The following is a 25133-nucleotide window of genomic DNA, read 5'->3' on the forward strand; positions in this document are numbered from 1 at the left end:
GTCTTTCTTACAAGAAAACAGCCAGAAACCCCATCAAATGGGAGATGCAGAGCCATTCCTGACTATGGTTGGTCAAATAATCGTATGGATAGTTGGGAGGATACCCTATTTATCCAAAGCTAACAAATGTTACCCTTTCCAGAAAGCAATGTGGTTTGTGTATACATATAATAGGCAGGTATCTTAACAGTCTGTCTGCTTCCCTAGAGGCTAGAAAGATTTCTTAGGAGCATGCTAGATTTCCTTCTGGCTGTGTGCAAGACAGAAAGCATTATGAAGCCTTGAATTCTGCAGCTTGTTTGATGACACTTAAGATGTTCCTGGATTTGATTCCAAAGTCAGAAAATGGTCTATGGGCTTCTTGAGTTTGCTGGTTAACATCTGAAAATTAATATCATGCATATGATGGCAAATAATGAAGATGACTGAGAAAAATAATTTAGTTTCAGATTACTGTAAATCTTTTAACAGCTGTTAGTTTTTAAAATGGCCACAATATTTGAAATTTACTCTCACCTTCAGGTGCTTCTGCAGTGTTTTGACTAATGTTCAGTCATTCTCTAGAGAGGGGGGTAACTTAATCTGCAGAGCACTGCCTTCCAGGGATGCTTGAAGTGATGCTTCAGATCAAAATCTGTCAGAAGAATTAATCAGTGTCATGATGATATCTTGCTGTACCATGGCACTGAGAACACATTTCTCTCTTTGCAGGTTTCACATGGCATTTAAATTCAAAGGCTTGTGGTTTCTGGCCTTGTAACATGTTCTATTGCTAAGCTCAGTAACTTTTCTAGTCCACTTTCAAGTACTGCCTAGAAAGACAATGCATTTTGAAGAATTTTAATACATAAGGACAGTGTTCAGGCATCCTACTATGCTCAGAAGGCTCAGGGTATCCCACAGCAGAACTGCATTGCTTAATTGATTTCTAGAACAGCACCAGCAGTTGTGCTTCTCCACTTGAGCAGCCAGGTGTTTATTGCAGTACACTCCTCTCCCCATGCAGGCAGGGATGCCTCAGGTGCTCACTTGGCAATAGAAGTAAATCCTGACTCTCACCTTTGGTGACACCACTGGCAGCTCCTCTGTGACAAGGGCAGCAGATGCTGATGACTGAAAGCAGAACTTGCTTTTAATAATAGATTTTTTTTTTTTAGCCACTGCTTTTCTTTACTATCTGTACTTTTACTATGCAGTTCTCCTGAAAAAGGGTGATTGTGCTGGGTAGTATTCTGACTTAAGTTGGACGATTTGTCTAAAAAAAGTTGTATTGCCAAGATTTTTGAAAGGTTACATTAGTATTTCCTTGTTTTTCACAGGCAGAGCCTTCTGCAGAGACCAAATGTGCCACTCCAGCAAGGAAGATTGTCACAGAAAACTGCATTGATGTAATTATTTTCCCAAACTACAACAATATTTGAGACTTAAACTTGGGAAATGAGGCAGAATGAGGACTAATAGGGGTGCTGATGTTGTAGCACTCAGAAACAACAGTTTCATCTGTATCTGATGCTATCAGTTGTATATCTGAGTGCAGAGATTAGAAGTACTGAAGAGGAAGGGCTATTTCACTATCAGCAAAGGCTCGGGCCAAGTAGGACACGCTGACCTGCAACAAGGGAGGAAAGAGAAAACTTGCAAAACTGTTTTGGGGGAGGCTGGATTTATAGGCTTTTCCTGCCTTTGATTTTTTTGAAATGCTGGAAATCTTGCCTGTTGGGTTAGGCTGAGATCAACTGAAGCCCAGTTAAACAAACCCACCAAAAAAAACCCTGTAATGATTTCCTGCAGAAATCATAGAATTACTGCAGGAGGTCCTGGACTTGTTCAGGCAGAAAAAAAAAACCCAAAACTATTGATAACATTCCTCATTGCTAAAGCCAAAACATCTGGTGGGTGGTTTTTTTTGCTAGACCATTGCAAAATAAGTGTGTTAAGAGTTTGCAGAAAGGGATAACTTGGGGAAAACTCCAAGGAAGCACACCCTCAGGCACTCCTTTTATAGTTTACTTTGCTTTTAAATCTGCTTTACATATTTATTTTCCCAGTGATCATGTTGATGAATAGGTAAAGTTGTCCTTCTTAGTGGTTACATAAATCATTCCTGCAAACTTGCATCAGCAGCCATTCTTGGTTACAATCTTTATCAGTTTCAACCTTGCATTTCATTACTGAACAAGTACAATTCTGGCTTAACTTCCAGGTTAGGAAAAACCCCAAACAAACAAGCTTTATTTTCCTTTTCAAGGATCAAACAAGGTCACTGTGGTCTTTTCAGGAAATAGGTTAATATTTGCATAGCAATAACGCAGGTAAACTTTCTTAACCCTTGTTCTGCTTCCCTTCTGCAAAGCTGAAGCACCCTTTTAGGATTAACCATTTCAGACTGCTGCTGCTTTTCTATGCAGATGGTGCTTCCTAGGTTCAGAAAAGGCCATTAAGATCACTTGTCCTGACTTTAGCAGAACACTGTGCCCAAATTGGGGACACTTGCTTAGTACCCAGACTTTAGGCTTTTGCACTGACTACTGCCAGCTGCAGGAACTGGTATTTTATATAATTATATATAACTATTTCCTGCTCCACCAGTAGCTGACCTGCCTCTTGTAAGCTCAGTGCTGGTACAGGGACCTTCAGTGAGTGTGGAGCACTCAGCATCCACATTTGCTGACCCAGCACAGGTCCAGATCTAGCATGTGGCCACTGATTTGCATCTATCTGATGGAAGGAAGGAGGAGAAGATACACTGCCAAGCTTTTGCTCAGGTGCTGTACGACCATTCCTTAGCTATTATTTCCCAGCCACCCTTGGACAGTAGCAGATTTGGGCACCTCTTCTTACAGAAAAGCAAACCTCAGCTGTTCTTGGGAACAAGGGCCACCACACATCCTGGGATTGAGGGATTGGCAGGCTGGGCTGCAGAGGCAGGGATGGCATCTTTTGTTGCAGTGGGGCTGCCTGTCTTGCTCCACCTCTGCATTTGGTCCTTCACTTGTGTGCCCTGGCAGCAAAGAGCAGCATTTCTCTTCCAGGTTTTTACATGGAACTAAAAATTATATTATTAAATTTTAATATGGGTCTGTTGATAGCTGAGTTGGGGCAAGGCCTTACCAAGGTCTTGCAAGAGGCTGGAGCCATGCTAGCAGAGGAGCTACAGAGCACAAAACCACTGAATTTCAAAGAGCAAAGTGGGAGCATGGGCATTGCATGAGACCTCAGAGACACTCATAACAACTGTGATCTATTTTCCAGCAAAGCCAGCAGGTCCATCCTGAGCCCAGTGCAGATCCTTGCCCTGAAGCTGCTGGCCAGGGAAACCTTCTGCTTGCTCCTAGCTCCTGCACTGAGCCAGCAGGAAGGGCTGCTTGGAAACAATGGGTAATAGAGGAAGTATTTTCCCAAATAAGCCCAAATTAATAGATAAATTAACTGCCTGTGTGTGTGTAATATCACAAGGCAGTGAGGATTTGCTGTGTGCCTGAACTTGTCATTGTGTGCAAGAAGGTGCTTACTGGGGAAGGGACTAGTGGGGGCTCTTCGGAGCAGTGCAGAGGTGGCACTTTTGGAGAAGAAATCTTTTTGGAAAAAGTGCTGATGCTGATATCACCTTGCTGCCATGGTACAATTAGGAGCTATTAATTTTCCCACAGTTGGTTGTATAATTGCACTGCGGGACCTTTTGAATGCTGCATTTAAATTAGTCTGCAATTGGAAATAATGAAAGTTAAAACCCTCTTACATGATTTTATGATCAAATTAGTTCCTTTGACCCAGAAAGCAGCTGTGGTAGCAACAAGTCCTGCGTTAGGAACAAGACCATAGGTTCGAGGGGTTATTGAGAGCTACCTTTAGAAAGGTACCTCCGTGTAAAATACCTGGATTTCAAAACTAGAAGGTTCTGGCCCACTGGAGCAGAGTCTGGGCCTCAGCCTGGATGTGAGAGACAGGGCATCCCCAGCAGGGTGGAGGAAGAGTTGCAAGCAGAGCAGGAGAGCTATGATACCAAGATTAGATGGTCCAACAAGGTGAAATCCATTGCTGTGGGGATGGGGGGAGCATGCCACATATCCCACCCATTACATCCCATACCATTTACATTTACTCTTACTCATTTTGAATCTGTGTTCATTACTCATTCAGGGAGGGCTTGGACAACAAGGCAGCATTCTTCTATTTTCACTCTTAATTTGCATCTACTTGTTTCAAAGTTGCTGTTACCTTCAGGACCTCAATTAACTTCTGCTTTGCCTGTGTACCCCACAGCTGGCTTTGGATGTGCTGGGGGTTCAACTTATCCCCTATCAGTCGAAGCATCAAGGAGGCGCTGATTTTCTTTTGGTCAGAAAGGATCTGGGTGCTGCAAAAGGCTGCTACAGACAGGGCTGTGGTGTCCCCAGCATGCTGTGCCCCTTACCTGTCTGGCTAGGGAGAGTCTTTCCCTCTGTCATGGAGCATGGCGGATGCAGAAGACTTTGAACTGAAGAGCATGTAGCATCACTCCACCTTTTCAGGGTTGCTAAGAGGTGGGTAGGTGTAGGAAGGTGTGATCTAAGGGTTCCTGGCTGTTTTGGGCAGTGGAACAGCACTGAACAAGGCTGTGGCACTCTTGCCATGGCTGCCTGTTCCAACAGTGAACAAGACCCTGGGATGTGCATGACTGCCAGTTTGTGTATCAGCATCCTTGATGATGACTTTCTTCTGTACAGTCCCAGCACTCCAGGCTCTGTCACGTGCAGCATGCCTCACACATGGTTGCTGCCACCTGCATAGTCCCATTAGGCTAGACCTAGTCTATAATTCAGGTGTGAACGGCTTTCAAGCCTTACACTGCCTCTGCTCCAGTGAACTTGGAGATTTTTCTCAGCCTCCTTTCCCTCACATTGCTTTGCTTGAGCCTCCCTCTGTTCCTTGGGAGCCCTCTCCTTCATGACCGCAACCATCTGCAGCCAGCCTCTCCTGGTGTCTGTGCTTCATCAGCTCTCATCTGGAACTCATCTTAATGCTCTTGCATCTGAGTAATTCTATGATTCTTTGTGCAGCCTCAACTGCACTCCAGAAGGAGAGAGGGACAGTCCTGCCCCTGGGATCCAGCTCCAAAACCCATCAGGGACAGGGGGAGGTTGCAGACTGCCTCTGGCCAGCACTGGGCCACATTTGTCTTCCAGTCGTGGTATTTGCCTGATCATTAAGAAAATGCAGGACATAGTGGAGTGGGTGAAGACTTCAGAAAAGCTCCTCCTCTACCCCAGATTTCATCGACATTTACACAGTGAGCTCTCATGTTCAGCTGAAGGGCCTCCATAGACCAAAGTCTCCTGGGCTGAAAGCTGACACTGGACAAGCTGTCGCCCTTGGGTTGCTTTAGCTGGTGGCACAGCCCTTCTCAGACCTCCCTTACATTAAACCTCCTGATGAGATTCAGGAGCCAGGATGCAGCAGGGAAGATTACTGCTAGGAGTCACAGAGACACCAACTCCTGTGGAGAGCAATTAGCAACTCAGTTTGCACGGCTCCTGAGAGTATTCAGGAGGCTGATTAGGGCACTGGAGAGATTTATTTATGGTGAGAGATGAAAATCAGTACTTGCAGCTCTTAATGTGCAGGTACACGCCCTGTGTGGCTGGGAGCAGGGGAGTTCAGGGTGGTGGTGGTGGTATCCAAGTGCATAGGCAGGGACTGGGAATGTTTTTCAGACTTTTATTTCTGATGGGGAGTCACCTCTAGCTCTAGGATTTGTATTGACACTGCTGTGCTTGATATAAAGAGCTGAAAAATCACACCAGAGCATGGAAATAAACATCAGGGAACTGAGATGAGTGGTGGAGGTGGAAGCAGCAGCAGCCAGGAAGTTGTCTGCCCAAGAGTTGCAGCAAGCCCACTGAAGTGTTTGGGCAAAGTCCTGAAGGAGAGATAGGTTCCCTGTTGCTCTTATCCATAGCCCCATCACACTGTGCCAGGCAGGAGGAACAGATGCTATTTTTCTGTGGTTTTAGCAGTCTGTGCAGATGTGTGAGGAAGTGAGTACGACTGTGAGTGCCCCTGAGTCACTGCTCATTCTGTCCGCTGGCAGTCTCTATGGCAGCAAAACACTCAGGCACAGGTCGAACTATGGTTACCCTCCCTCCTACTCAGGGTTTGGACAGCCAGTGCTCCTACTACCACAGCAAGACACATTTTCGTGAAAGACAAATACCATCTGTGAGCTGCCTGTGGCAAACGGAGGCTGAGGGCTGCGATGAGACCACAGCCACCCATAGGGATGACTCCCCCAGCTCCAGGGTGCTGCTTTGGTCAGCGCACAGAAGAGCGAGCATTGCAGCCTTCCTCAGCAGGCCAGCCTCGGCTCGGCTGTGGGCGAGCAGACTCAGCCGGCTCGCCCAGCAGGGGGCGCCTCTCGCCAGCGTCTCCACCAGTCAGGGGTCGCCCCGCCCTCAATCCCCGCCCCTCTTTGTTGCAGCCACCAATAGGAGCGCCCCGAGGGCGGGCGGGCGGTGGGTCGTGTGGTACCGCGGCGGCATGGAGAGAGGCGCGGGGCGCGCCCTCAGCACGGCTGGGACTGGGGTTGGGGCTTTGGGGAGCGGGTCTGGGCCGGGGCGCCCGGGACAAGTGAGCTGCCGTTCCGCGGGACTGGGGTGCGGCCACCGCTAGGGAGGAGCCATCCCCGCGCTCAGCCTCCGCACACACGTAATACACACACATATATATACATATACATATATATATATTAAATAGAGAGAGAGAGAGAGAGAGAGAGGGCGGGTGGGCTCAGGCGGCGGCGGCGACGACGAGGACGAGGCCGCGGGGCACCTCCCGACAGCGGTCTCCGCAGCGCCCCCGGGCTTGGGCATGGCCGCGGGGCTATGACGGGCGCGGCAGCGGGCGGCGGCGGCCCCGGGAGCACCCGCCGTGCGGCGGCCGGCAAGGTGGGGGGCCGGTCGCGGAGCGCCCAGCCGCGGGCGGCGGGCGGCGGCGGGAGCGGCGGCGGCTCGGAGGAGGAGGAGCAGCGGGACGGTGGGTCCCTCTTCCTGGTGAACAAGAGCGGCTTCCCCATGGACGGGCAGACCTGGGAGAGGATGTGGGGGCACGTGGAGCGGGTGCACCCCGACGGCGGCGCCGTGGCGGCGGCCATCCGGAGCGCAGCCCGCCTGGCTCGGGTAAGGCGAAGCCCTCGTCCTCCCCTCTTAAACGAAACGAGGGTACCGCAAAGCCCAAGGCCGTACATCCCGCGGCTTCAGGTTTTTGTGGGCGTCGATGGGACGGGGAAACTCAAGGGCTGGGCGGGAGGGTTGTCACGCCTTGGCCCTGGGGGTGCTCTCGGCCTCTGCCCACTGCGAGGGGACAGCTGGAGCTTTTGCTGCTCAAAAGCCCGTGAAATATGAGTGTGTGCTGTGGGATGCTTGGGAGCTGGAGTGGTGCCTTGGAAAAGAAGTAAAAAGAAAATTATTGTTTTATCTTGGGGAGGAAAAAGCAGAAAACAAGAATTAAAATAAGTCTTTAGGGACTGAATAAACTCTTCATGCAATTTAAAGCATGCTTTGCTCAGCTCTTTGGAACACAAGCATTTCCTGTAACACAGCCTCGCTCCTGAAATGTAGTAAGGGATTTAAAACTCAGACATTTCATTTCCAGTATATGGAAACATTCCAAGTGCTTTTGTCTTGTATGTTCCTCAGTACAAGCTCCGAACGGCTCTGCCTGACCCTGATCTTATCTTTTTTCTTCAGCCAGCAAATAAAGTGGTGTTGTCTGCTGATGTTCCAAGGCTTCTCAGCACTGTGCTGCATAACTGATCACAATGTCTTTAACACTGTTGGCTTTGGCAGACTTGAGCTTGATTCACTCCTCCCACCAAGCAGCATTAATCTGAGCTGACCGCTGAAGTTGATATTGGTTCATAACCCTCTGCATGCTGGGTGAGATGGTCAGGCTGGTATTGCCACGGTCCTGATAGTCAGTGATATGTGTGCTTGGAAAAAGGAAAAATTTTGAGCATGAAGAAGGTAAAAGTATATTGCATGGGGTCATCATGTGAAGGTGCTTGTCAAGGTGCAGGCTGAAAAGGCCTTTCATCTCTCTTCTGCAATGTTTAGTTCAGCAGAACAGCAAAAGGGACAAAATATTTTCTCTGTTGCTCTTCTTCCCTTGTGCTGGCACTGGTCTTTGTTTGGATGGGGGACCAGATCCAGCAAAAAAAAAAAAAAGCATCTCTTTTTGCTGGCTTTGTGTGTATTTCCCTGGTGTGGCTCATTTCACATTTGCAGAAGTGCTTGAAGTAGAAATGAAGGGGCAGGGAGAGGGCAAAACTTCTTGTTTCAAGAGCGTCACCAGCTTGCACTAGTTTAAATCTGTGGAGCTGTGTGGTATTACGAGACTGCAATCCGGCACATGCTGGACTTGATTGCCTTCCCTTGCTTTCCAGCTCTAAAGCATATAACTTTTACTGGTGATATGCCCAGTGACTGACAAAGCATCTGGTGAGAGGCATGCCAGGGGCTCCAAAGTGCCGGCACCCTGCCTGCTGGGGTGTCTCGGAGGGCATCACCCATGGCTTCTTCCTCAGTGCCGAAGCATAAGGCTGACCTGGTGCAGCATGTGCTCAAGCCAGGTAGCGGGGAAAAATGGTTTAGAAATGTGCTTGGCTAAATTGTTTGATGTTGGTAATTGTTTCCTGATCAGTGGAAGGTGCTGTAGAAGAGTCGTGTTGAGCTCCTGCAGCACTGACCGGCAGCAAACTCCCTGTCACGGTGATTAACTTTGCCAAGGGCCACAGGACCTGACATCCCCCACGAGTAATTAGCTCTTTCTGGATAAGCCTGGGGTTAGAGGACAATCTGAGGACCCGCTGGTCCTGATGAAGGCAAACACAGTTCAGATGGGCAGATGAAGGGTAGGAACAGGTTTGTTTGCTACAAAGTGGTGGTGGGTTGCTAAAGTTGTGAGGGTGATTTCTGGGTCACAATAGGAGTGTGAGGAGAGAGTTGTTCCTTAAATGATAGTGCAGCTTAATTAATTAACTTCTGCTGCTGGGTATGTGGCACCATGCAAAAGGCCAGGTAGTGCTGCTCTGGAGTGACAAGAAGAATTCGTATCTATGAAAAGATGGCTTGTAATCCTCTTCTATTGGTAGTTAATGGAGGCTGAGTGAAAACTCCAGTTTTGCATCTGATTTGTTCTTAATCCCTAGTGGTGGGAGGGAGTTTTCATCCCCTCCCCAAGAAGCTCCACTTGATTGCTCTAATCATCTTGGCATTAGGCACAGTCATTATATATGCAGGTAAGTAGCTTCTTACTGTGTCAGTGAGGTTGTCTGTACTGAATGCATGTGAACTGCAGGGCTGCACCTCTCCCAGGAGGAAGACTTCTCATGAAAAGCTGGCTTATCTGCAAGGACCTGAAGGGTCCCTTTGTAGCACCTCCTACCTCTGGCTTTTGGCTTGAGCTCTGGGAATGGTGTGGGCTCTTGGTTTGGAAGAGCTGTGCAAGCTGTTACAAAGCTTGATGCAAGCTGGTCTGTGATCTTGGAGATGCTTGCAGATCTTAAATTAAGCCTCTCAGCAACTTTGAGGGCTCTAAGCCTCCCAGCTTTATTTGTGCTAAGTAACAGCATACTTGCAGGACAAGCTAGCAGAAAATGGCTTTCTGGTCTTTAAATGAGACACAGTGGAGTCAGGCAAGACAAGTCTCATACAGGTTGTCCGTGTTGTACTGAGGCTTCAGTGTTCTAGCCAGAGGATGATTATCTCCAGCTTTGCCAAAAGATCTTGCACTGCAGCACCTCTTAGCTGCCATTGCTTGGAAATAATTATACTGGGGTCAAGGCCCCCTTTCACTCACTTTATACATTCACTATCTTTAGTGCTGTGTCTGTTTCTTTCCAGTGGCTCTGGCATTCCATCACAAACTTTCACTGGCTTGTGGCTGTTGCACTGGGATGTGCACTGTGTGTGTCTGGAGGGCTGCAGCCTCAACCACAGAAATATTGTGCTTTCCTTTACTTGTGGTGTCCTGCAACCCTGGCTTCTGCTCTGTTCTGTCTGGGTGCCCAGGACTGGTGCTTTTGCAGACAGAGTAGGAATTTGGGGGAGGAAAAAAATGAGTTTTGTTGGGAAGGAGTGTGAATAGCCAAGTGGCTGTCCCACTGCCTGGCCTGACTGGAATTATGTGGTGTACTTCTTCCCTGGTGCTGGAAAGAAGAGGCTATTGTGCTGTCCCACACAGGGGGGAAAACCAGTGGCTGCTTCTCCCTTGTTTCATGAGATCTAGAGGGACTTGTGCCTCCTGGCTCTGCAGGGCAGCCAAGGTAACTCTGGCAGGTGATGGGATTTGTGTCAGCCCATGGGAAATCCCAGGTTCTCTTTACCCAAGCATTCCCTTTTGGCTGACGTGCTCAGTCTTCACCTTGGAGACTTGGAAGCACCTAGCTTGGAGGTCCAAATCCAACCCCAGTGGTGAGGGTGGCTGCTGTGGGTTACAGCAAGGGGTTTGTCCCTCTGCACTGGTGCAGTCCCTATGGGTGCTGTCCTGCCCCACAGTTGGATGAGGGGCCTCCATTTTATGGAGGGCTGGGGAGGGGTTCTGCCTCCCCAGCTGCTGTACCCCCATTGCCTTGGCACATTATGTTGTGTATATGAAATGTGCTCACTTGGAGTTCCTTTATCTTTGAAGAAAAGGAATGTTTATATAGGAGCAGGAATGAGTACCCCTGCCACTTTCTGCTCCTGTAACTCAGTCCCGATCTGGTGAGTTGAGTCCATGCCTGCCTTAGTGCTAGGAGGAACAGGTGAATGTTTCGTCCAGACTAAAGGGGCTGGGGTGGGGAAGGAACTTGTGAAACCAAAAAATTGCCTCTAATGAAGAGGTTAGGTGTGGAAATTGTGATCAAGAAGTGTTAATGAACCTTGGCTTGTGACTCCCAGTTTTTTGGAGAGAAAACCTGTGTGTGTCTGTGTGGTTATCTCCCCTGTGGCACTGGGGATGGCAGCAGGGTGCTGGAGTCCTGGCCATCTGTCTTCTTGCTGCTTAAAATATGTTTCTGTGTGCCAGGAGTGTAGGAGTGTCTATTTTGGCTTTTTTTCCCTCTTCTCAGAGGTGTGTTTACTATTTGACTGTAGTAACTAGCTACGTGTAGTAAATGCTGGGCTTTAGTTGTCTTTGGGTTGTTCAGGGAACTGGAGAGGGAAGTCTGTGGCAGAGATGGCTCCATACCACCTGATCTTGCTTTTCTTACCAGTAATTGCTGACTTAAAGTGTCTTCAGACCAGTGATATTTCACTTAATAGACTTGGAACGATTGTAAGGATGTCACAGGCCCATAGATGCCACAAGCCTTCCTTTGTGCCTTCTGTCATAGCTGCCCAAGTTGCTGTTTCCGGAATTTGGGTCTGCATTAATATTTAAATAAACTGCTTATTTGGTTATGTTTGTGAAATTGAACTAACTTTTTTTTAGCCATGATGCTCATTTTAAACATGCTGACCCCATATTTTGCAGTCTCACCCTAAAATAAGGGGACTTGGGGGCCTGCCACTTTTCTCTGTGGTTACAGGCTCAGAAGCCACATAGCTGTGGTGATTAAATATGGATTGAGGGCCTGGCTTCTTAAAGTGCTTAGGCACAAACAGATGTTTTATGAGATTTTCGAAAAATCCCATTACAGTGCAGTCTGTATCTTTAAGTGTCTTAATTTCATTTAATATTTGGGTTCCAGGTGGTCTAGGTACCTTATACTCCCAGCCCAGCAAGTGTGCTGCTGATCTGTGGCAGATGGGAAATTACACAGCTCAGGATCCTTGTCTCCTTTTATGTTTTCTTCATTGTAGAGGAAACTAAAATTGGACTCTGAAGTGGCTTTTTAAGGGCGTGTTGGGTACCAGAGTTGCAACTCTCCTCATCCAAATAGCCTTGTGCTAGAGGGGAAAAATAAGAAGCACTATTTGCACTGGACTGCCTGTCCATGTAGGGCAATGTTTGAGGGATGTTGGTGGTCTGGACAAGCAGCCTGCTTTAGCAGGGGCCTGCCCTGGCTTCCCTGTGCCAGCAGGAGTGGGTTTGGCTCTGGTACATGGGCAACCCCATTATCAGTGAGATGACTTTGCCGGATGCTTGAGTTCACATGGGGTTTGAGCCATCTGTGCTGCTGCGTTGCACTGCACTAAGCACATGCTGCTGCCCAAGTAAATCACTTATCTGCTCCGTGGGGGGTGGTAACTGTCTAACCTCTTTATCTTTTCTGTATCCAGCCCTCAGTGCCGCCAGTGCCAAATTACAAGCTCTCCATGTCCATCCCAGAATGGCTCCAGGCAATACAGACCTACATGAAGATGCTGCAGTATCCTTCTCCAGCATGTGGTCTCCACAGAATTAACAGGGGTGTGCAGAAGCACCAGCTAGTGGGGGGGGCTTTGGTTTATTCGTGGGTTAAGGGATGCCTCTAAGGGTTTGTGATAGCACCTGCAGCACTGAGCTTGTCACAGCAGTTCTTTGGGAGGTATAATTAACATTCAATGATGCTGAAGAATTTAATTCAAGTGACGTTGGTGGGAGTAGAAATGCTTATTTTAAGCTGGTTTGTGAGAATATTATGATTGGATTGTGATGCCTGGAGACATAATATGGCATCCCATTGACTAAGGAAGAACTAATGTTGTGGCAAACCCTTTCTCCCTCTGCACTGGCAGCCCCTGAGGACTGCCTGCATGCTCAGCTTGCAGGGGGTGCTTGTCATTAGGGGGTTAGGGGGTACAGGCAGCTGTCCCAACCCCAGGGTGGACCAGCTTGTCTGTGGCACAGGAACTGGCTAAAGGAATTTGCCTTTTGAGGTGCCTCACCCTGCTTGGAGGGTTCATCCAGAGATACAGGCATCTATCCAGCCTCCCTGTTGCTGCCCTGTGCCCAATACCTGTTTCAATTGCTGACATAATGTCAGAGGAGATGGCTGCTGTTCTTTCTGTTTTCCTGTCTTCTAAACTCTCCCTTTTTCTAAACTCTTACCTACATGTGTGTGCTTGGAGAAGCAGTGGGGATGAATGTAAAGTCCTGGAAAGGATTAAGAAAGGATATGGGTGGCAGCTGTAAGACCATCCAAAAATAGCAGGCACAGTTAGCCTGCTGGAAAGCAGCAGCTAGGATCAAGGCAGCAGCAGGGGTTGGAGCTGCAGCAGCTGCCATGGGGGGGAGGCTGGGGCCAGTGTGCTCTGCAGCACATTTCTCTGCTGCTTGTTGGCCACTTGGACAGGACAAGAGGCTCACTGCTCAGTAGGGTTGTGCCAGAGAGGAGACTATGTCACACAGAGCTTCAAAAATTATACTGTTAGTTATTTTTTTTTCTCCCCAGAGGTCTTGTAATCCTGCATGCTGCAGCACAGCAGGAGCAGGCTTTAGGCACAGGGTTTGGATCTGTCTTCAGAAAAGCTTCAATGTGGGCTGGGGAACATGGTCTGGGCTTCCTTAGAGGGCAAAAAGAGGCTGTATGCTTTGTTGAGACCACTCTGAAAGGGCATTATGAATTAGGTTTTGAAGGCATGAGGGAAAAATCAAAGCCTTTGAAGTCAGTTCGAGCATCCTGGTGTGAGCTGGAGTTTTTATTTAAACCATAGTTGTACAGCCAGCAGCTGTAGTATTTATGCCTCATAAGGTACCCTTTCCCTCCCTGTGGTCACCTATTCCAGCCCAGGTATCACCACAATTGTGCTGATATGAATGTTGTCATGGACATTTTAGGAACTGGGGAATAGATTCAGCTGGAAAAATAACCTAGCAAAACCAAGTGGATCGTGTGATTTTTAAATTTTTTTCCCCAATTTTTGTTGGTGGTGTTTTGTTTGGGTTTTTTTGTTTGTTTGTTTCTTTATTTTTACTGGATAGATTAGTTTCCTAATCTGATTTATGTCATTATTGCTTGAACAGCTGTATTCAAGGAGCAAGGAAGAGGCTGGTTTTGGTGCTGCTGCTGCTGCATGGTAACTTGCACTCCTAGGCAGGTGTTGCTGGTGTTTGGTAGGTGGCTGACTGTGTGCTGTAATCCTTTGCAATAATCTTTTTCTCATATGCTCATAGTGTTGGCTGATGTTGAGTTGTACTTAGCTGGTGATTCCCATTTCAAGTGCATTGTATTTTTTAGATAATGGTTTGTATTTCCTGAATGTAACTGGATTCTCCTGTCATCCTTTTGGTTTACAGGTCATATGTGAACTCCGCATCTTGGCAGAGTTAAAAATTTACAAGTGAAATAAGTTCTTTCAAGCCATGAATGATATTGATTGGTTTCGAAGCCTATAAAAGCTTTCTCTTGCCCAAATGGGAGCTCTTTTTTTCAAAGTTGTAACCTAATACTGTGTGGGACCAAGATGAAAAGAGAATTTTATTTATATGCTCAATTACAGCATATAATAAGACAAGTGAAAAAGGCTTTATTTCACGTACCAGGTTTTCATTTCTGTTGAGAGTTAATGGCTACTACTGCTTGTTTTGTGTTTCAACAGGAAATCAGAACTGAAACTCACCTTTTGAACTTTGTTATTTTATTGTTTGACTATTCCAGTTACTGTCCTTTAACAGACAAAATTCAGATACAATCACACGGGAACACAGTTCTTCGAGATTAGAAAAACCAGACCTCTAAGTGGGTAAGTGTCTCTGGAAGTGGTCTCGTGCCTTTGTCTCACATTGTGCCAGGTGGATCACCTTGGACATTCAAGCACTGTAGCACCATGGCATGGGAAGGCTGTCTTCTCCATGCCACAACCTCTCTGGCAGGGACAAAATTGTGTGTATTGTTGCTTTTGCAAGGAGGTTTCCAGATGCTGTGTGGCAAATGGACCCATTGAGAGCCAGCTATTGGAAGGGCTGCTCTTCCTCAGCAGCCACGTGGGAGCTGTGTAGCTGCAGGTCAAAGCTGAACACATGGGGCTGGGAAAACTCTCAGTTCTTGCTTGTTGGTGTGGGGTTGGGAGGTTTGGGCTGGTTTTGTGGAAACTATGTGAGTCCTGATATTCTGGTTGTGCTGTAATGCCCTTTGGTAATGGTAGGAAGAGATCTGCCATGCAATATTTTGCATGGAATTTTGACATCTCCAGCACAGTCCTCCTGTGGGGGAAGTTCACTACAGACCATTTAAATCATGGCTGCACTTCTCCTATTCCTGCTTAATCCACTGTTCCTTCCATATGATGGAATCATGTGCTGGTTGGTGATGAGTTGTACAGTACAAGCATGATAGGACCCAGTAATTTAGGAGGTTAGGACAGGAAATTGTTGACAACATTATGCTTTTATTTTAGGGTGATATGTATTAGATTAGATAAAATAAGATTATATTAGATAAGCAGAATATAATAATTCCTGCAGATTGGCCTGTCTTTAGCTCTCCCCAGTCTGTCTGTTGTTAATCCAATGGTCCATCATTGTAAATTCCAGTTCCCATCCTAGCTCTGTGCTTCAGGTTTTCATTTTGCTGACATCAGTCTTTCCCACTTCCTTTCTCTATGTAATATTCATTGCACCAGTGGAACTAGTTTAAAAGAAATTTCTGCCTTGAATAATGGATGGGTTTGCAGAAGCTTAAACCAGTGTTCAGGCTGGTCAGTCATTTTTAAGTTTGTACGATTACTTTTTTTCCAAGGAGGTGGAGGATGAAAATGAACTGTGCTCAGCACTTACCTCTTGAAAGCTATATGTCCTCCTGGGCTGGATGAAAGCCTGGCTTGAGGATGATACTCTTCCCTGGAAGGAAACTCAATACAGTGCTCACAGCTGGAGATGTACCTGGGCTTTGGATCCTCTCCTAAGTGGTGCCATTTCCTTTATTCACCTGCTGTAGCGTTTTCTTTGGGACTTGTGACTGGTTCCTTCTCCTCTTGCTGAAAGGACTTTCCTGAGTGCCTTGGTATGTGGTGGGAGGAATTATGCAGAGTTCAGAAGAGTGCCCTTGGAAATGGTCCAACCCCTTGGGGTAGCTGCCAGCTTGCCAGGCACAGCTGCCTGTACCTGGTGTACTCTGGAACTGCACAGTGAAGACTTCTGTGTTGCTTTGTTCCTGGGCCTGTTGGATGGAAGTGCTAGGAGTAGTAGTGGAGCCGTTAGGGGAACACATGCAGCTCCCTACATCATGTCCCTGCAGCAGGGCTCAAATGCTTGCCCTGTCTTGGTTTCTGCAAGTTTGAGAAAGGGAATAGCATGGTGATCACCCTGTAATGGTTAGGAGGTGTCCCTAAAGCCTTCCCTTCATCTGATATGCATGGCTGTTAATACCAACTGAGGATATCTTCTCTTGGAGTTATACTCAGCTATTGGTTTTCCTGCTGTCAGGCAGTTTTCATCAGAGCTGAAAAGTCACCCACATCTGCAAGTTTTTTTTTTCCTGGGAGGTATGTTCCATTTTGCAAGAAATCTGCTGGCAGTGTGGTGACAGCAGGCATCTTGTGCTGAGGCAACAAACTCTGCTCTGAGAAAGTTTCTGTGGTGGGAAAGGGTTGCTGCAAGACAAAGTTTGTATCTGCAGGTGTATTGGGCAAGATACTGAGAGCCTCCATCTGTCACCTGCTCTTGGAAGTTGAGCCAGTTCCTAGAGCCGTAATTTATTGACACTAAATGTATTGCTTATTTCATAATAGGAGGGCTCAAAGCTAATGGAATTATTTTAGAAACTCTGGCAGACTTTCTTCAAGAGATCAGTGGCCAGACACAAAGAAGCTGAACTGTAGATGGAAATTGAATATTCATAAACTCATGTGGAAATGTCCTAAAGCAGCTGGGACATATTAATGAGTTTTTCTATTGTGGAGGGAGGACTAGATATTACAGAGATTTACTGTCAGCATCAGTGTAATGCATGAGAAAATAAAAATCCTGGCTGTGCTTAGGAAGAAGCATATATGATCTATAGGAATTCATAACATTAAGGGACGCAAAGTTGCTGCAGTTCAGTATTTCTTAAGAAAAAGCCATTGCTAGCTATTAACATGCTTCTAAACTGCCAGACATCTCTTGGATTTGTCTAGACTACAGATAACACTTTTGAAAATGTTAGATTTCTGCTGGCATAGCTGTGTGAGTCGGGGTGGTGGAGATGTGATCTTGCAAAATGTGTGGTGTTCTATCGTACTGGCAAACTGTGTCTTAAAATGCATCTTACTTTGCATGGGTTTGCTGCACTCACACCAAATCCAGATTTACAGGTGTAGCTACATCCACCATAGGAGTGCTTTGCTGGTAGAGTGAACATGGGATGGATAAACTGCTAGTTGAATGCCAACAAACTTCTATTCCTTGGTTTATAAGGAGCAGTAAGCCATCTGCAAGCTGCTGGTCTGGTCTGCAGGCACGAGCCACAAGGAGGAACAAACATCTTTGTCCTCCACTGAGTATCTGGGGAGGCTGTAGGTAGGTGTGGAATAGTGCTGTTCCCTCCTATTAAGTGCCAGCTGATCACTGGGACCTCTGACTGAAGCAAAAACTGCTGTTTGGGTAGGTTCTGGGGGCTTTGAGAAATTGGAGCTCAGAAGCTGCTCTGTGAAGATGGAGAGACGCTCAGTGACTGCAGGTATAATGGGTAATCAATTGCAATAAAACAGCATGATAGAAACAGTCGCATGGGAATGATGCAGTCAAATAACAGCAAAGAGGGGGAGGTGAAAAATAATACTGTTTTAATATACCATTTTATTAAGGGGTCCTGGTGGGGCACTAAAGAAAAACGGGCTCATACTATTTCCAGACAATAGACTGCATAAGGCATTTTACTATCTGCTTCTCCTTCACACAAAGAGAGAATGTTAAGAGATGATGATGCATGTGATAGAAGTGCTTTTTCCATTGAAACACATTGGTTTTGAGAAGAGTCATGAGAGCAGCAGTTGCTCTGCTGTTTTATCTCCTTTTTTTCCTCTTGGTACCTTTCACTTCTCTCTTGGCTTCATTTGGAACAGTAAAACTTAGAAAAACTTGGGATAAAGAGATATGGACCTCATGCAAATACAGGGGCCAGGAGAATTTTGTGTAAATGTTCTGGAGAATCTCATTAATGCACATTTTACTGAAATCTGTAGGAGGTTTTCTTGTGAAGCTAGTGGGCAACTTCTCCTAAGCATGGTTATCTCTGAAGTGACTCCAGTGTGCTAAGTGCCAGCTGGTGAGATCCCCCAGGTTTGGTCATGCTAGAAGAGTTGAAGCTTTTGCTAACCTGTACATGAGATTGGGTGCCCTAGAGAAAAATACGTGAGCAAAAGAAATTCCTGTTTGCCCTAAGATGACTGCAGTTTCTGCCATTTTTAACTGAAGCCATCCAGAAGATGCAAAACCATCTCCTTTGTGGCCCTGCTCTTCATGCAGAAAGTAAGGAAGATAGTCCAGGTGGGCTCCTGAAAACACTGAAATTTGAGTCAGTTTACAAGGAAATATCACCATCTGCCAAGGGCTACTTCTCCAGGGAGGAGCATGGAGCCTGTTTGTTAGAGGCAGAGAGGTTTGCTGTGGTCTGTAAGAGAGATGTGTCTGGCAGACAGTGGTGTAACTGCCATGATGAGGGGGAAGCTACATGATGCTTATTTTTGACTGTAGTGGTTTCCCCCAAGTTACTGGGAGAGCTGTGCTGCCTCTGTACCCACTGGGGTCTGTGGAGAGGGTGACTTTGGGCTAGTTCCCAGCTAACTGTGGTAGGAGATGGAAATACAGTATCATATATGTGGGGTCTGTTCAGATAACTGGAAAGATTTAAAGAAAAGCCCATAAGCAAACCCTGCTCAGGGAGGGTATCAGAATGCTTGATGCTGGCTTTTAATTTTTTCCCCCTTTCCTCAAATATTCATTCACAAGTTTAATGGTGTAGCCTTTCTGGACATAATTAACATGACACAGCATGGTAAGAATTTGGGAGTGAAAGAAAATAAGGAAAGGATAAGTAAGTCAAAGAGCACTTGTAATTAGTTGTTTTTAAATGAGCTGGATGCTCTCTCACAGGACTAAGAAACAGCCTCCAAGCTAAAATACCAAACCAAAATACTACTTTTAGAGGGTGTGAGATGGATGGGTGCTCTTGTTGGAAACTGAGGAGGGCAAACAATACTAGTCTTTAAAAAAAATAAAGGGTAAGGATAAGTCTAGGACCTATTTTCAGGAAAAATGCTAGGGCAAATAATCGAGTGCCTGGAACATAACAGGATGCTAAGGACGGGCAACATAGATTTGGTTTGGAATGCTTTATGACAGTTTCCTTCTCTGGTAGTGTAAGAGCTTTTTTATACTCCAGGAGAAGTTGTGGTTGTGATAATTCTTTGCTTCATTATAGCTTTTGGCAGCCTCCAGATAAGGCAGGGACCTCTGGTCTAAATGAAACAGTTTTGTAGGGACCCAACCTGGTGAAATGCAGAACTCAGTGGTACTTGACCAGTGGCTTGCTCTTGCCTAGCAGAATTTGTCAGGTGAGGTGTGCAATCTCAGTTCCAGGGCAATCTTTTTTCATTAATGGTATGGATAACGCTAATTGTTTGCTAATAGATGTGCTTGCCAGGTGGAACTGGGATTCAGACTGGTTTGGATGGTAAGAGAGAGCTGGGCTGGAACAAACAGGATATATGTGAGTAAGGGCAACTACAGAGGAGGGATTTGGGAATAAGCAGCTGTGGGAATGCAGACTGGAGAAGGAGCTAGAGGAAGGCTAGTTTTGCACAGAATGAGCTGATCTTTAAAGAAAAGGAGACATAGAGATGGGTTAACAGGGGAAAAACAGTGCACTGGGTTGGTTACAAAAATATGCTGAAAGTTGGATTCATAAGGAACTTGGTCTTTTTGCATTTTGTTGTGGGCTCAGCTGAAGGACCATGAGATGCAAGTTGGTTGAAGAGAGTCCAAAAAGAAAGCAACAAACATTGCCCAATGTCTAGAAAATATGACATAAGGGTAGATTTGGGTTGAGAGAAAGAGGGGGCTTGAAAAGAAAAAAATATTTAAAAAAACATCTCTGCTTTCTGATGATTACAGAAGAGAGGGTAGATTACAGCCTGTGGCATACACAAATGTGTGTTGCAAGAGTAGATGCTATGCATGGTCTCCATGCCCGCTGTGGGTAGCAGAAATAGCTTCAGATTAAAATTGCAAAAAAGGGAAAGATTTAGTTTAAACATTACATGACCTTCTTAGATGCAAGGTTAAGTACAGGAGAGATTAGCTGGTGGTTCCCAAGCCTTTGAAAAAACAGTTAAAAGTAGGTTGGAAAATGATCTGTGGGGAGCGATTTGGATTTGGCTTATGCTTCCTTGGGCAGAGTGCTGGCCTGGGGATTCTCCAAAGGCTCTGCCTCCAGTGCAAACACAGGGTTTAAGGCTTCATCTAAAGCTTGTTAAAAAGGGAAGACTCTCTGGTTATTGAACTTGGTCATCTGCTTAAACCTTGTGATCTGTGCTGCAAATGCAGAGGAAAAACTAAACTTTTTGAGGAATATTCCCCAGGACTCTGGAATGGAGGGGTGTGGGGAGGTGGGTGCAGCCTGCCTTGTGGGTGCAGATGGATGCCTGTTCTCTGATCACTGGTGATGCCTCCTGACTGATGCTTCTCTTGCACGGATCCTCATTCATGCCTGATGCTCTTTTTGCATAGATCCTCAGCAGCCTCTTATTCAAGAAGTCACGGCTGTCTCTGAGCTGTCAGGTCCTGGTTGGCCACTGAGCACCTGCTGCAGCTCCTGGACCGGGGTGCTTTATTAGGAGGTGGGACAAAAAGTCTTCCTGGGTTCTCCTGGGCCCAACTATTGGATAATATGTAAAGGGAAGATAGGGCTGCCACTGGCTTTAGAAGGAAAAGCTGTGGCCCCTGTGCACTAGCGGGCAGTGCTTTTAAGAGTCAAAATGCCTCTCCTGTTTTATTTAAACCTCTTCTAAGACCATACAGCATTCTGGAGAGCTGTGCTTCAGAACCAGTGCCTGTGTGTGTGGCTTGATGACAGCAGGCATTAAATGTGGCTTATTTAAATAGTAAATGTTGCTGTGACAGGTAAGTTGGTAGTAATTTAACTGCTCATTTAGGCCAATTACTTTGAAGACTCTTTCTGGCTGTGGAGCCATTAATGTTATCTCCATTCTGACACCACCTTGAAATCAGAACAGCAGTGAGCTTATAAAAGCAGGTGTTAGGAGGGCAGATGCTGCATGTGATGAGAAGGCAGCTCCAGTGCAGTTACTGCGTTTGCCTGCTGGCAGCAGGGTCAGCTTAGGAGTAGACCTGAGAAGGAGATGCCAGCCCTGTCTCTAGGACCATGTTGCAGGCATATATCACACTAGAGGGCTTGGAGCTAAATAGCTTTACAACTTGAGGTTTGTTTCTTTTTTTTTCTTGCCTCTGATAACCATTAACCATCAGCTCTGACCTTGTTTGGTTTTGTTTATGGTTTGTTTGTTTGGTTTTCCTCCTTTGGAGTTAGAACACAGGAATTTCAGCAGATCATCTTCTTTGTGGATACCTTCCATGGGTCGTCTGCCTATAATAATTCTCCAGATGGAGATGGGGCTTTGCAGTGACTGCTGCTGCAGCCAGCACTGAGGAGCCACTGTGGGGGATAAAGGGGCCCCATTGTGTGACTTTGCCAGAGCTGCTCCCTGCTTCCAGCAGTGGGGTTTCTGTGGCTGATTGTGAGCATGTAGGAGGCAGGCTAACACAAATTTGCCTTCTGTACTGCAGGCAGAGTGTTAAGGATCAGTTGTTTACAAAGGAAATGATAATTTCTAATTTGGATAAATGGGATGTGGAAAGGCTGTGACAGGCTGTAATAGTGTAGAGGCTGTATTGCCATTTGCACTCAATACAAGGTTTAAAATTGATGAGGTAGGTGAATTAGAAAGTGGTAAAAACAAACTCTCATGCTTTTCAGATGCTTATTTTCATAATCTTCTCTAATACAAATATTTTTATCATTTAATGTCCTATTTCCTTAGATTAGAAATCTGTTTAAAGAGCTCTTCTCAGGCAAAAGATACAGATAAAAAGGGCTTCAAAATAGAAAACATCCTTTTATTTTATGTTTTTGTTTTTTTTTATGGGGTCCATTGAATATGACTCTCCTGCCCTTTTTTTTCCACCAGGATTTCAGGTTGTGACTGGGAAGGGGGTATGGGACACCTAGGTGGTTGGTGGTGTGTTGTCAGTCTGGCACTGCAGCTTTCTCAGATTTGATTGCTTGTTTCTTACCACAGTGTTGTCCCTGTCAGGTAATTTTACTCCAAAGAGAGGAGTCCAGATTGTAGCTAAGCTCTGTGAACTTCCAAAATCCTGGCCATGCACAGTTTCCTATACTCCTGCAAGAAACCCTGTGGTTTTTTTACCACTTATCCTGTCTAAAGGAGGTGGGGAGCAGCAGTAAGCTGATAACTCAGCTTGCAGTGGTGTGAAGTGTCTCTGTTGGTAGAGCTTTCCGCAGAGCAGATTTCAGTAAAAAGGCATTAAATTTTTGTTTGCACCCATAGCCTCCATAGGCTCATGGAGGCATTTCTTGCTTTCAGGGGGCTGTTGTGTAACCATCTCTCTCCTATTTTTCCAGAGGAGAGCCAGGGTTATTTTGAAAATAAGCTAAATTTCTTCCTTCTCTAGAAGCTCCCTTGATTGCCAGCTTTTGCAGCTCAGCAGGGCTTTGTGTTACAGTCTGAAGTGAGGCTCATGGAGTTTCTTCGAGAGGCAGAGAGGACTGCATTCCTCCAACCCATCTTCAGAGGCTGGATGGCACTGGGATGCTTAACACCCATTACTGTTTTTTTCTTTTTCAGTCATCCTCCAGGAGTTAATTGGGCTCTGGTGAATCACTGAAGAGGAGAACCGAGTTCACCAGTACTTGCTGAGATAAGAACTGGAGGCATCTGGCTCTTGGTGTATGAGGAGACCCTTTGATTCCCTTCAACTGCTCAAACTCAAAGGAGTGAAAACCTTTTTTTTTTTTTTTTTTTTCTGTCCTAGGTTAATGGAGACAGCAAAAGAAATGACCAGGGAGTCCTTACCTATCAAATGCCTTGAAGCAGTTATCCTGGGGATGTATCCTTTCATATGCTTGTGGCTGGCTTAGTCCCAGGTGGTGTTTGAGGTGGTTGCAGCCAGAGGTGAGTGCCAGCAGCTTGGGGAACAGCTTGGTGTTGATCAGCAAGTTGCCTCAGTGGGAGCTTGGATGCTGTGTGCCCAGTTCACAAGAGCCATGATCCCATCATGTTGACTTTGCCTCTGCTCTGGTAATCTGCATAATGTCAGGATCTGACCCCAAGTGCCCAGATCTGTCTACACAATCCTGGTTTTCTTCATTAGTGTTTCTCTGCTGGTTATTGTCAGAGTTTGGTAATATCTGAGAAATGCAGGTTCTGTCATATATTTTCCTAATGTTTACATGGTGAAGTTATGTTAGCTTTTATCTCTCAGCCCACAGCAGAAACATTGGAGTATAATAGTTAAACATTTAAGCCTTGTGTTAACATAATGTTTGCTTCCTATTGAGCCTCAGAAAAAAAGGCAAGAATATTGTTATTTTGGGAATGACTGTCATCTTGACCCTCTTGTGCTGTCACTGATAAATCAACTTGTGTCATCCTAACACACTAGAGGAGGGCAAGGCAGGGCTGCAGGAATAATTACATGCCAGGTATGTCTTGCCACAACTGATCAAGTTTGATTGAAAACAAAACCAACCCCCAACCCAAAATAAACCCACAGGCAAACCAGCTTGTGGCAAGTCTGGGCAGTGTTTTGCTTGCTGCTGCTGCCCCCTCTCGTGGGAGAAGGAGCTGGCAGAGCCCAGCAGGTAGTGCCTGGAGTTGCTGCTGTGGGGTGGGAAGGGGATGTGGGCTGAGCAAGTTTGTGGTGTGTGGGACTCCGTGCCAGATGTGGTCCCTGTGGTGTGCACTGGATGATGCTTGAGGCTGCACCCAGCTCCCTCTGCCCCTGACCCAGGCTCAGAGTCTGAGTCTGACAGGGATGGGGCTCTGGCTGATGGGGCTTCCTTCCCCTGCACATGCTGGCTAGAGGAATGGGGGTCTTGGGTGCTTGATGTTAGCAAAAGACTCAAATCAATGCCCCCCTGGAAACAGAAATTATGTCAGTGGATCTCCTGTGCCCTTGTGTTAGGGTTGTGTCCCAAACCCTTCGGAGATGACAGAAGTGAGGAAAACAGCCATTTCCAGGTGGACTGCCCTTTCAGTGTGGCTTTCAGTGCTGTATTTCTAGCACTGAGTTGGTTATTTCACATACAACACCTGCAGAGGGTGAATGTATTAGTGGTGTGTAGATGATGATAATAACATAAAAGTATTCTTCCTGATATAAATGTTTTGACCATTTTATTTTCATTTGGAAAGAGGGTTTTTCCTGCTTGCCTCAAACCTATTAATTTTTAACATTTTTTTTAGCAGGGGGTGGAAGCAAAAGAGTTGAAGGCTATGGTTGATACTGCTGGCTGTTGTCTGAAGGTTCTTTAAAGATTTGGATGAATCTTTGTCTCTAGGTGTTACTTAAATGAATGTTTATGGCACACTTTTTTTTTTTTTTTTTTGTAATTGAGATTGCCTCCTGAAAAGGCTTAGGCAGGGGGAGAGTATGTGACAGACCTGTCTTACAGCTTCTACATGTTGTCTTAGGAGTCCTCTGTGTGAGATCAAGGGCTGTCTGCTGGAGTGGTGGTCCATTAACACCTATGTTAAAGTTTAAAAGTTCCATTCAGTATAAAACCCAAGTATTTTGCTTGAGGTGTGGGTACACGAAGAGTTTATCAGTGGTGAGTGGATGGGCCATCTAAATATGTGGGGCATGAAAGAGGCCTGTACAAAACCTGTGTCTGTGCGGAATCCTGTGGGTTTTGTGCTCCATGTGGGTTTTCCAGAGGCATCTTTGAGGCAAGTGAGGAAGTCTGCTGATTTTTCTCAGCTGTGAGATTTTGATCCTCAGTGTTGCCCTCTGGATGAGAACAGGGTGAGGCCAGCAGCTGTGACTTGCTTTCCAAGGTCAGGCAGTTGCCAGAGAAGAGATGTTCTGGCATCCTACATAGTCAAACCAATGTCTTCCCCTCTGCTTGAGCTGAGCATCCCTGGCTGTGTGTTAACCTCTGGTTCCCTTCTCTGTCTCTGGAAATAAGGTAGTGCTTGCAATTTGTGGGCTGGCAGGCTTTGCTGTGTTGCCTG

At 46.2% G+C, this 25133-nt stretch overlaps 1 protein-coding gene across 2 annotated transcripts in view; it reads left to right on the plus strand.

Annotated features, from left to right (window-relative positions):
* The first annotated feature begins 6781 nt into the window (after positions 1-6781).
* VASH2 (vasohibin 2) overlaps positions 6782-25133 on the plus strand; it is a 40790-nt gene continuing 22438 nt past the window's right edge. For both annotated transcript variants that reach the window (XR_011725058.1, XM_071739622.1), the window contains exons 1-4: positions 6782-7154; positions 12240-12328; positions 14568-14624; positions 22933-23007. Coding sequence is in view for 1 of the 2 variants with exons in the window: in XM_071739622.1 (XP_071595723.1) it covers positions 6861-7154; positions 12240-12328; positions 14568-14624; positions 22933-23007 (515 nt within the window). In the remaining variant the exon portion in view is untranslated. The remainder of the gene's footprint in view (positions 7155-12239; positions 12329-14567; positions 14625-22932; positions 23008-25133) is intronic.

Source organism: Heliangelus exortis, chromosome 3, assembly GCF_036169615.1.
Source record: "Heliangelus exortis chromosome 3, bHelExo1.hap1, whole genome shotgun sequence".
NCBI classification, from domain to species: domain Eukaryota; kingdom Metazoa; phylum Chordata; class Aves; order Apodiformes; family Trochilidae; genus Heliangelus; species Heliangelus exortis.